Source organism: Hakea prostrata, chromosome 1 (assembly GCF_041222555.1).
Source record: "Hakea prostrata isolate BN-2017 chromosome 1, UWA_Hpros_2, whole genome shotgun sequence".
Lineage (NCBI taxonomy): Eukaryota > Viridiplantae > Streptophyta > Magnoliopsida > Proteales > Proteaceae > Hakea > Hakea prostrata.
In genome coordinates this window covers 20,131,048-20,144,244 of record NC_142600.1, presented here as the reverse complement: position 1 = coordinate 20,144,244, position 13,197 = coordinate 20,131,048, and the positions used below count along the sequence as shown (strand labels likewise).

The 13,197-nt window shown below is 38.2% G+C and overlaps 1 protein-coding gene across 1 annotated transcript; it reads left to right on the top strand.

Annotated features, from left to right (window-relative positions):
- The first annotated feature begins 2,070 nt into the window (after positions 1-2,070).
- Positions 2,071-12,269, top strand: LOC149028162 (cytochrome c oxidase assembly factor HCC1-like). The gene is made up of 7 exons (XM_089168923.1): positions 2,071-2,376; positions 2,478-2,660; positions 4,084-4,174; positions 9,088-9,300; positions 11,021-11,107; positions 11,244-11,376; positions 11,794-12,269. Exons 1-7 carry the CDS (start codon positions 2,215-2,217, stop codon positions 11,900-11,902), a joined length of 978 nt encoding a protein of 325 aa, XP_089025049.1. The 5' UTR covers positions 2,071-2,214; the 3' UTR covers positions 11,903-12,269.
- The last annotated feature ends 928 nt before the right edge of the window (positions 12,270-13,197 follow it).

Sequence of the window (13,197 nt, the reverse complement as noted above, 5' to 3'; positions counted from 1 at the left end):
TAAGTATAAAATAAACATGTTGAAACAATACATTGCACATCATGGATTCAATAACATGTCCTAAACGTATGCATACATAGTTGAATTCCCTCATATGATAAGTAGAGTATAGCATTTCCAAATAATATCCGAGGACACCCTAACACATCCCAAAATACCCTAGATAGTTCACGGTTTAAGTTAGAAAAACATCATAAAATTGTCAATCAAAACCTATGCAATAGGGGGTAGCTTAGGGTGGTTCATTGCCAAAGCGACCCCCAATCGACCCCACCTATTATGACTAAGAGTCGAATATGGTGGTCTCCCCATTATGAAGGGGGGTGGTCGCCTAGATCGACCAATAGCAACCTAATGCGGTATCTGTCAGCTTCGCTTTCCTGCTTCTAAAAAAATTCAGATCACCCAAGGGCTATTGAAACCCTCCTCAAAATAGGTATTCCTAGAGATCTTCTCATGAAGGAAAATTCAACACTTAAAGTGATTGGAGAATCACTCATGTTGCTAGATCCAGTCAAGGTTAGGGATTCCTTGATCGAATCGATCCTCCCACACAGATCTCCTTCATCGCAAATATCAAAAGAGATGAGCACATAAATTGGGGGATAAATCTTACCTTCAAAGCCACAAAACAAATGTCGGATCACTATTCATATCGGATACACGACTTCATTCTTCTATGAAATGACTTATTTGACACACACTAGAGCTCTCTGATGGCTATACAATCAAATAATATGTTTTAGGGCGAAAACGACATTAAATAGGGTTACACAAACCTCTCAATTTTGTCGTTTTTACTTGTGAAGCTCTAGGTGGGGTCATTTGCGGTGGTCGCTCGGGACTACCCCACCCAATCAACCCTACCCCTTGGATTCTCCCATAAGAGGGGATTTTCTGGTGGCTTCTCCATGGCATTTCCACACCACTTTGCACACCTTACTAAGGGGTCTTACCTAAATTGAAGGACCTTCTAAGAGTGTCATTCGTGAGCTCTTGATCTATCTTCCCTATCCATATGGGTTCGTGTCAAATCTCTTTCCAAAATTCAGGTAAAATGTCGATTCTTCATCGACACCATCCATATCCATGGGTTATGGTTCTGTTCAAATGATGCTTACTTGGATGGCCTACAATGGTTTTTTACTAGCATTTTGGGTTCTTGAACCTACTAGATGGGTTTCGGGTTAGGATCCAAGGGGATTTCACACCTACTATCTTCGTCGACGCAATGGGACTAATGTGAAAGAATTATAATAACAAAATTCATAATAAGAAGACTTCAAAACCCGAGGTAGTTGGCTTATATAACAAGATTGAAAAGTTCATAATTCAACAGCCCTACAAAATCCTTCAAAAAGTCTAACACAGTGCAACTAGTATGAGCAAATTAAATGGATTCCACTGGCAGAATTATGGGTAAGACTTAATGTCGATGGGTCTAGCATCGTCTCATCGAATTTGGTTCAAGCAGGGATAGGAAAAATTGCTCGCGATCCTCAATAAAGAACGTTGTTCAGTTTTTATGAGGGATGTGGACCAATCAGCTCTTTGATTGCAGAAAGTCTAGCCATAAATAAAGCATTACTCTATGCTCGAAGTCACAACTTCAATAAGACATTTGCTGAAGGGGACAATTTAGGTTTTATTCATATTCTTAATTCAAACAAGGAAGAGGTTTCACGGAAAATTAATCCCTCATCCATGATATCAAATTCTTGATAAGGGGAATTTGAGCATATCGATTTCATCCCTGTGTTGAGGGAAGCCAACAATTAACTAATCTCTTACAAAAAAAAAATTAGGATCAACAATTTTTTTTTTCTGATTCAACCCCTCCAACCTGTCATCTCAACCGTAGAATTTTTTAAGAGACATGTGTCAGTATTCTGTGTGGTCAGTTGGGAACAAAAATCCGATGAATCTATAGATTTCATTCAAAAACTCAACCTAATCAAGCAGTTAATTTTATGAATGATGACTCCATAAAAAACACTAATAAGGACGTAAATGAAATTTTACATGGGGTTTAAAATGGCGGCGCAAATTGAACCCAAAATGAAGAAAAAAAAGGAAAAAAAAAAATCCACTATGTTCAGACGGCTGACCGGCACGGCTACTACTTGGTACTTCACGTCTTTTCCCGTGTTTGATCGGAAAAGGCGGGTGAAAGCGGTTGAAACTGCGTAGAGCAGCCGGCTGAGCGAATTGGTCATGGTGTCCATCAGAGATACGTACTACCGATACATACATCGTAACCTGTTATACCAAGTTAAGCACTATCGAAAGCTGACGAACTCTTCATCTCCTCCTGATCGGTTCATTTATGGAATTCCTTCTATTTTTCAATTCAAATTTACTCCAGCATTTCAACAGGTTCGTGCTGCAATCAATCATCATCTAATCTGTTTATCGATGGCTTTTGAATGTCTAAAAACGAAAGCGTTGAATTGATTTTATAAAATACTATTTTGCAGGTTAACGGTCTAGTTTACGGATCTCCCTTATCCAGTCTGTTCCCCAGACACCTGTGTGTTGGCAATAATGTTACGCTTGAGAAACCATCACTGAAGAAGCCTGCAGAAAGTACTTCTGGGCAAGGAGAGAAGTCGGACGAATCACGGCAGGATGGTGAGGCCGGAAAGCCTGTTCGGGGCGGGGTAATTGTCGTTCCTTTCCATGTTTATTTCATGTCACAAAGATTTTAGCTCGAGTGAGTTGAATGAGTTAAATTAGTTTGCTTTATTCTTAAGTTGTCCTTTAGAGTTGAATTAGCTTAGTTTCTTGGGTGCTCAAACAAACAGGTATTATCTCAACGCTCAAAGTGCTTGGGGCTGGTTAAATGAATCTTTTCCGGTCACTGTATTCCATAAATGACAGGCATAGTTATATTCTATCTCCTCTTTACTTCAACGAAAGCCAGCGGTTTCCCCTTGTCCTTTCGATGTATTAAACTTCTAGGAACCACCTTTCTTTACTTTTACACATTTTGTTTTCAGTTCTTCATTGACAGAAATCCTCATGGATGTATTCATTTATTTGCACTTCTAATGGATGATTTAACCAAAGACGTCCAAGATGAGGTTCCTTGGTATATGCTTTTTGCTGATGGTATTGTTTTGGTTGACGTGAAACAAGTAGGAATTAATTTTGAATTAGAATCATGGAGAACAACTTTGAAATCAATAGGCTTTAGACTTAGTAGAACGAAGTCGGAATATTTATTGTGTAGCTTTGGTCGTGATGCAGGTGCAACACCAAATTGAGCAATTTCCTCTTGAGATCAACTTAGGGTGTCCAATTTCTACCAAAAAAAAAACTTAGGGTGTCCAGTCATCCATGAAAGGAGATATTTACTGCAATAGATAACCATAGTTGCATTGGCTGTTCAGCTACTATCATAGTATGTATCTGTTGTTTCTTTTGCCCAAATTATCCTTTAATGTCCGAACACAAATGCCTGATCATTCATTTGTTTTATTAATTTCTTTCAATTTTATGGTATACATTCACCAGACTACAACACGAAACAATCTTTTCCATTTCATCCACCTAATTTGTTTTCATGGGGAGAAAAAAAAAATCTCTCCTTTCATAGATCGCTGAACCACAATAACATATTGGCATCTGAGGCATCTTAATGGTCATTCTTCATGAGTCTTTACTAAACATCATTCCATATGTTTTCCCAACGTCAATCAAGTATCAGAGTACTTGTACCTAGGCTAGTCTGAGATCATAAGATGGGGCTTCATTAGATAATTTATAGATTGCTATTACTTTAGCTTTTAAGGATTTATTGTTCAATACTTTTTTCATGTTTGGAGGAGTCCATCTTTGTATATGATGGCATGATGAATCTAGTAACTATTAATGTGGTTATCTATTGCATCAAGATGTAAATATTTTTTCCTCGTTCCAAACAATGAGATATCTGTTTAAGTTAGTAATGTCTTTGCAGTTAACTATGTATTTCTATAACTACGATTCATTTTCCTAGTGAATGGAAATTGTCATCTTATGTCTAGACTCGTTCTCATTCTGATGTTCTCTAATCATGGTGTGTGATCATTCCCCTTGCAGCCTGTGTCTTGGTTGAGCTTTCTCTTGTTGGTGGCAACTGGAGTAGGAGTAGTCTTTTATTATGACAAGGAGAAAAAACAGCACATTGAAGGTATATAACTATGATGAGTAGGAATGATGGAGTAGCTTAATCGTTGTTGGTAAAGAAATAACATTTTACAGTTTGATGATTGTTTAATAAACAAAATTTTCATAAGATTCTCCTCTTCTGGAGTGAGTGAAAAATGTATTCCCAGATGCTTTATTTCATTCCTTTTGTAATGAAATTGTTTGAAGGCTGACCTTTCACCACCTCTTGACACCTTTTATAAGATGCCAAACTAAATTCACATGGATTTGTTATTTTCCCCTTTGATTAGCTTTAACTGTGCTCATCTGCTCTATTCTCCAATCATCCTATCTTTATTGGAGTGGCATCTTCTCTATCCCCAAATCTACCATCCATGCTATGGAATCTCTCTGTTGTACCTTCCTTTGGAAAGACCATGAAACCTCTCGATTCCTTCATCCCATCTCTTGGGCTGCCGTCTACCGCCTTAAGTCTGAAGGAGGTCTGGGGATCCATCGTATATTTGATGTTAATATGGCTTGTTTCCTAAAGCTCATCTGAAAGATAGCCTCAAAGCACGATTCCATTTGGGTCTACTAATCATTTGTCCTCAAACCGAACTCCTTTTGAACCGCTCCTATTCCCTCCAATCCTTCTTGGATTTGGAGGAAACCCTTGGTTTTGCAACCGCGAGCCCTTCTACCATCTTTGTCCAAATCTCTTCTTGTTCTTCTACGTTATTCTAGCTTGATTTGTGGCATCCGATGGGTATTCTTTTCACTCTCCTTGGCCCTTGTATTGTTATAAGACATGTATCCCTTAGACTGCCATCCTCTCCTCTTTCATTACCAGTGGTTCTTGGTCCCCCCCTTCCTCACCCTAGTCTCCCACATGTTTGGAATGCCCTCCCTCCTATTCTGAACTCCGCTTAAGATAGCTCTACCTGGCTCCCCTCTCCCTTTGAATCCCTCACCACCTCCTCAACTTGGAACCTTCTTCGGTCCCCCTCCCCCGGTCCCTTGGGCCCCTTTGGTCTGGTCCAAAGGCCACATCCCCCGCCATATCCTCAGCCTTTGGAGAGCTCTGCCCTCCCCACCCAATCCTTCCTTATTAGCCGCTACATCCCCGTTAACCCAAATTGCGTCATTTGTTGGAATGGTTTAGAGGATCTTGATCACCTTTTCTTCTCTTGCCCCTTCTCCCGTTCCCTCTAAGAGAAAGCCCTTGCATCCATTTGGCATCATTCGAGGCGTTCCTATGGTCTTGCTCGAGATTTGGACTTGGATTTTGAGGATTTTTTTTGGCCCCTCCATTTGCGATCAAGTTGGTAAGCTAGTCTTTGGAGTCACTATCCACCACTTGTGGTGGGAGTGCAATCTTAGGAGATGGACCTCCAAATCTCGGCCTCTGGACTTGATTTGGAATGCCATCCGTTTTGATGTTTCTTCTACATTTCTCTCTCCTCCCCACCCCCCGGTTACTAACAATCTTAGGAATCGGTTAATTGTTAGTTCCTGGGGTCTCAATTCCTCTTTCCGAGCTTCCTCTTGAAGTCTAGTGCTGCCCCCCCTTCTCTCTGTTCTTTTGTTGTTTTGCTGTTTATTTAATTATTTATTCATCCCCCCCCAAAAAAAAAAGAAGCTTTAACTGTGCTCAAGCTGCAAGATTTCCTACTCAACTTCTTTCCCTAGTCTTGGAGCATATTCCTGGCTCATTATATTTAGCAGTTAGCCCCAAAGGTCGGAGAGTTGGCTTGTTGAAACCATTGGATGTATGAAATGGCTGAAAAGCATACTTAAGATCTTTCCAATTTCTTCTCATCAGTACTATCTCTTTCCAATTTTTCTCTGTTAATATTAATTTTACTTCTTTCAGCTGTATTTTGATCTCCTAATCAATGTCTGGTTTTCGAATTTTGCATCCAGTGTATTGCTTTGTTCATAGAGATATCTGTTAGGTATTTCCCGAGATTCTCTATTCTTGCCCGTCCACGTCACCTCTTTTTTCTTCGCTTTTTAACCTGATTGATTAACTTTTCTTCTTGTTGATGTTACTCAAAACCATGCTAACCTATTTTTTTAGCTTTTCTCTTAGCATCTTAAGTTTCAAATAATCACCATTCACCACTTAGTGCAGCTACATGGACTTGGGAAATGTATCATTTATTTATTATGCCCACATAATTGATTTCTCACAAAATGTTGAAATGCAAGCTGTTGAACTCTTTGGGTACATTTGTAATTCCATACAGTTATAGTGGTCCACTTGTAATTAATTTATTTCTTTTATTCTTTTATTATAGCAGAAATAGTTGTGGCCTTGTAAGACACAAATTGTTAAATTCCCCCAACATTTCTCTTGTCCTTTATGGTATCAAAGGGGGAACTACTCTCAAGGCTCTTGTTTAAACCCTAGCACCTAGCTCTCGCCGTCTCTCTCCTATCTGCTTTACTTTTCAGGTCTGACCCTCTGCTAGTCTTAGTATCTGACCTTTCTTCTGTAAAAACCTTTCCATACCACCAAGGATTTTCTACTACCTTATTGGGCTCTTAGATCTCCTAAAAAATGGTACGAGAGAACCTTTAAGAAAAATCAATTCATTAGCAGGGTTAAAGACTGATTTTTAAGGTTTTGGTAGTTTTTTTTTTAAGGCTCTCAAGGTTTAATCGAGCTTTTAGGTCTGGTTCAACTTTCCAGGGGGTTTTTCCCCTTTTGATTTCTTAGTGATTCTTGTGTTGTTTTTCAATCTTCTCAAGACCTTCTTTTCTTGGATTTATATCCTTCTTCACCATGAAACCATGGCTGATGAAAGTAGTAACATCTCTACCAAAGAAGTGAGTCACAATCATCAAACTGGGGTCACCGCACTCCATACCAGCTTTATCAAACTTGTTGAGAGGAACTATTTACTGTGGTGTCATGTTTTGTACTGATTGATACTCTTGGTCTTACTAGAAATGTAATGGGTATCATTATATAGCCCACCATGACTGGGGTTCCCTTGGAGGAGTGGCTCTTGGGTGATTACCTTGTTATTGCCTTTTTTATCAACTCTGTGCAGTCCATTCATTCTCGGGGTTATCTTCTTTTGGACTCAACTGAGAAGGTCTTGAATACTGTAAAGGAAACTTAATCTTGGGTTGGAAATATAGTGCAAGTGCATTTGTAATACTACCCAATTGAGTTATCGTTTCTCAACACTACTCCAAGTTGTGTAGCTTGTGACGGGAGCTTAACTTCTAAGAGACCTTCCAACTGATTTGCTGCCTTCAAGAAGCTCTAGCATGAGATCTGGGTCTATGATTTCTTTGCTTGTCTGAGTGATGAGTACAATAAAACTAGATCCCAGGTGCTTGGTCACAGTTTGCTTCCCTTTCCAAAGTAGTCTTATGCTTTTGTTCAACTTGAGGAGAGTTGGCCGACTGCCATGTTTTAGTCTCTTCTTTGTGATGGTTAGCTCTCAACATTGGCCCTTGAGTTCATCCTAGATTTCCTTCCTTCGGTCATGATTTACTGAAATTTAAGTACTTGGGAAGGAATACTGTACAAAGATTACTGCTACAAGTTACGTGGTTGTTCCATCTTCCCTTCCTTTTATGGGCATGGATTGGCATGAGGCTGTGGGGGATAAGATTTTTCCCATGCTCATCACATTGAGATGAAACCTCCTGTCACCCTTGAAGGGCAGTTTCACAGGATGAGATGCCCATGCTTGCATGTTAGCAAGGCCAAATGCATCCGCTTCCTCTTCAGTTGGTCACATCCACTTCCTCTTCAGTTGCTCAGTCACCAGTGGCTTTCACATCTGGTTCAAATTCTTATGCTTCAAACGTACTCAAGTATACCTTTTGTTGGCCATCATAGATCTGCTAATGTTTCTTCTTAGATAATTGACTCTTGTGGCTCAGATTATTTGATCGGCTTTGCTAGTCTGATCTTTAGCTTTACACCTAGGTGTTTAGGTTGCTGAGAAATGATTAGTATGCTGCTTGAGACTGTCAGAGTTTACAAGTGCCTTTTAGGTGCATTTCCATGATTTACTTGGAGACATAAAGCAATGGATGTTTTGAATTATTTCCAAGAAACTGATCTTCACCTTAAAGATCTTTCTGCTAGTAAGAATGCCTTGATCTTTTGCTTGAACGTCCTTTACTACCATGGTTCTATTTATCTCACAAGCTAATTTTTCTTTTTTTGGCATGGTCTAGGACTCTGAGAAGCTGTGAAGCAAGTTAATTTAGTGAGGATGGGGTTGTAAAGTTTTTTTAGAGTTGATTCTTCTTGCTCTACATAAACTGTTGTTCCCCAAGCTTATTTCTGAACATGTCCTGGACACACCTGACCCTGACTTGATATTGGTTAGTTTGATGGAAAAGGCAAAGCTGAAGAACCCTTTCTTATCCTCGTTGCCCCTTTGATCTCTTTAGGGTTGGAGAAACCTGTAGCATCTTTGACGCTGGCCATTATAGGACTTTCTTGAGATGAACAGTCTGGAATTGTGAATATGTTTTACCTTGACCTTATCTTTCTCTCAGTCATAGTGTTTGTTTGAAAATAGAAATAAGAATTTAAATCCATATTTATAGATTTCATGTTAGTTGAGTTTATAAGAAGGATGTTCACTCCTTTATCCCCATTTGATATGAAGGCTAAGGAAGGAAGTGCTTGGTTTGGTAGCTCTCTGCAAGGTTAAGTGACTTAGTCTTTGAGGTTGGTCCCTTGGTCCTCCCAGGTTGTCATACTTGTATGCTTGCAACTGCTTAATTTGTACCTTCCTTGTCTTCCATTATAAAATTCATGAATTCTCAAAAGGAAAAAAGTTCACTTGGGTGGATTCTTTTGTAATTTCCCATTTGGATTTGAATAACTACTTAGATTGTACAATCACTGTCAGTGCTCTTTTTCGTTCTATACTGCTCTGTTTTATTCTTATTAATTCTCCTTTGCTTGTGCAGAAATAAATACTGCTTCAACTGCAGTGAGACAAGGACCATCTGCTGGAAAAGCTGCTATTGGTGGACCATTTAACCTCATTAATCATGATGGAAAACCTGTCACTGATAGAGACTTTTTGGGGAAGTGGACCTTGATATACTTTGGTTTCACACACTGCCCTGATATTTGTCCAGATGAACTTCTAAAGTTGGCTGCTGCAATAGATAATATAAGTAAGTTGACAATTTCATGCGTAAGTTGTTGTCGGTTGTAGAAATGATATAACAGGTATGCAGGACATGCCAAACCAGTGAAACCAGTGGGAATCAGCTTGAAATTGAAGCAAAAAAAGACAAATCAGCTTTGAAAAGAAAACTAATAACAGAATATTGTTAGGTCTGATCTGGCCAATAATCAAGTCAAAGAGGCTCTGATTTTAGTGTAGAAGTGTTCTGGAAAATGTGATCAAAGTCTGATGGTCACTTATGGAGCAATGCTACTTGGGGCAGGATGATTAAACAACTGTAGAATTAGTCGACAGAACAGAGTTTCAAATCATTAATCAATTGAGGCTCCTACTGTCGAATACTGATAGAAAGTAAGAACAAAACAGCCAAAACAGATTCGGAAACTTGAGATTCATTAAATCTAGTTGAAGTAGAAAACAAGGCTTCAATGGGAAAAGTATGAGTTTTAAAGCAATCTCTGAAATCAGGGCTTAATAGGCAATGATCGAATTAAAACTGAAACTGAGATAGAAAAGAAATAGAGGCAAAATGGAAACAAATATGATTAGGAGTTGCCACCAGTGTCCATACCCTAGAATTACGATCAAGGGTTCCTGGAATCCCCACAGGAGTCTATGGAATCATTATGATAGCTAGCATTATGATTTCTGGATGACCCCAGAACCAATGGAGACAAGTTAAATATATTTCTTAAATTCAATCTTATATAGAATGCTCAATGCAGACTCAAACACGAGAAAAGGAAAAGACCTGAACCTGAGCTGATAAAGTAAGTTAAACAGTTAAACTAACCTGTGAACGAAACCATAGAGGAGATATGAAATAAGGTTGGATTTTTAGGAACCTGTTCTAGGTCAAGTAAAACATTTCATAACAAAAGAACTAAAGAATCCGGTGTCTTACTAGACTAACTAATTAGGTGAAGCCATATCCCTCTTACCCATTTTTCTATTCAAGTGACTTTTTACAATTAAAGAAAACCTCTTAGTTTAGAAGTCCAAAATGTATACAACCTGATCCACCTATTTTCACTGAAATCAACTTACTCTAGATGATGTATCAACATCAAATGTGCATGCAGCCACTTTTTCCATCTTTGTTTTTAAGTAATGCTATTGGTATTTGTTACCACCACTTTCCACAAAGAAACTATTAGCAGGAATGTACGATCAAGAAGTCAAAGAGGAGTGAGATCCAAACAGCCATATGAGAAGTCATGGTAAACTGATAAAATTAGTGACATACACTGCACCGACTACTAAAACTTTCTCTTACCACTTACTCCTACTACCTGATACGATCTCATCTCCGACCAGTTCTTTTCGTGAAGGGCTTGTAATGTAGGCATGTGGCAGAAACATGAAGAATTAGACTGAGGCTGTTAACCCTTTTATTTTTTTGGCAATCTAAAAGTAATTCTGAGTATGGTAAGCACATGTAGAATTTAATCATAGCCAAAGACTGTTTAGAGATAATAGGCACATGATGGAGTTAATTACAGCCAGTGTGAAAGTTGACCAGTATTGCATCATTAGTTTACTAATATTTTAAAAGTAACACTTTCTGTGCAAAAGATTCTGTTTGGGAAATTTTATAATTGCAAAATTTATCATCCAAAAGTTCCAATGGTAATTTGATTCTTACTAAATGTTGCAGTAGCTGCATTGATGAAATCCTAAATTTTGTGCTTCCTTATTTCTTGCAGAGAAAGCAGGGATTGAAGTTGTTCCTGTTTTCATCTCGGTTGATCCTGAGAGGGACAATGTTGAACAAGTACATGAATATGTCAAAGGTGCCTACAGAACCTGACATGCATTAAGTATAGATCTAGTTGAATGGTACTCCACTTCTGCCATTTGGTTTCTGTGGTACAATGGATGTGGTTGTACCATTAAACCAGGTTTCTGATCTTCTCTTTTCTGTTGCAGAGTTCCACCCAAATTTAATTGGGCTAACTGGTACTGCTGATGAGATAAGGAAAGTTGCTCGTGCATATCGGGTTTATTATATGAAGACAGAAGAGGAAGGCTCAGACTACCTAGTTGATCATTCTATAATCATGTATGCATTTCTTTCTAGATCTTTATATATTTAGTGAATTTTCTTTTATCTATCTACCTGTTTTTAGTACTTTTTCCATGAGGAATTCCAATTTTCTTTTCATAAGCATTGTGTATAATGAGTGATCTTCTCACCGGGAAGAAAGTGTATAATGAGTGATCATGCCATACAAGGTGAATGAATACTCTCTGGACTGGTTTCTGGTCTATGGGAAAACATTAAAAGAGTAAGGCTTGCACTAAAATCATGATATGTATGCATGTTCAGAATGATAAAATCACTTCCGTTGTAAAAGGAAATATTCAAACCTTGTGCTGCTTGGATTTGGTTTAGTACAATATTTAAGACACAGATCCTGATATTTCATTCAAAACCTTTTCAAATGGAGTCTGACAATCTCATTACAAATCATTTCAGGTATCTGATGGGCCCTGATATGGAGTTTGTAAAATTTTTTGGCAAGAACCATGATGTGGATCAACTGACTGAAGGCATAATAAAGGAGATAAAGGAATACAGGAAATAAGAAGACAGTTTTCTTTTTTTTCTGGTAAGGAAATAAGAAGACAGTTACATCCTCCTTTACCCCTTGGTTGTTGCTTGTCAGTACCCGGGCTGTATGATTCCAGCTTTAGTGGTCTTTCAGATTTTATGAGATAAAATATTTAATCCCAGCTCTTTGCCCTTTTATTCTTTGAAAAATGATAAAGGGCATGTTATCTTCCATTTAATTTGTCTACTGAGAAATTTCTAGTAAGCCTGTGATTCACAGGCATCATTTTGCTCTTTGGCAATGAAATTTGCAGGGAAGATTTTTTGCATTGAATCTCCTTTAATATCATGGAAGTTCGTGAAGATGAGAAATCAAAATTATTTGTACTGTTTCCTTGTTTAATGAGAGGCTGGAAGCAGTAGGTGACCTAATACATTCCGTTTACGATTAAAATTTGAGATTTCTTTGTTTATTTATTTATTTTTATGTAATGAGGGTCCAAGAAATATCCCACTCAGAGCATGTTCTAATCAACTTTGGTTTGAAAGGTGGAGCGTCAATAAAAATTATAAAGACATCTTGAACCGTCCATGCATTCCATCTTGTGACGTTGAGAATTTTCAAAACTGAATCACTACCAAAAACTGGGAGGAGTCAAAAAGAGAATTTCAAAACTGATATAATCTTCTCCCAAAGTGGGAAGAAATTCCATGAGCATTTTTTTTTTTGGGGGGGGGGGGGGGGGGGGTGTAGAGGAATTCCATGAGCGTTTATGCAACTGCAGGAAGTGGGGCTTATATTGATTTTAAGGATTGGTTTTATTTACTTTTATTAGAATCGGGGATGGACACTATTATACATACTGTTGGGAATGTAAAATCTGTGACATTTTCATTAAGAGGTACCGGTCATTACCGACTAAATAACTGTCGAATTTATGACATTTTCACTAAAAAGTACTGGTCATTACCGACTAAGTAACTCTTCAATGGTAGGATTTATCTTTTCGTTTCCTTATAGAATGAAAGTAGTTCATTTATCAAATAAATAAATAAATAAATAAATAGAAGTAGTTCCCTGAAAAAGAATGAAAATAACTCTTGAAAGAAGAATGAGATTATGAAAATAACTTCTGTAAGAAGAATGAAAGTAGTTCTCAAATCGCTGGTCCACCTCGTACCCCCAATCGTTTACTACTTCAAAAGGAGAATAATTCCCCAACTAGTTGTATGAGGTGGGGGTGCTTGTGCTACGGTGCTTTGTATACGAGGAATCCCTAAATAAAAGGGGCAAAGTTTTGTATTTGACCACCCAAACACCTAATGACC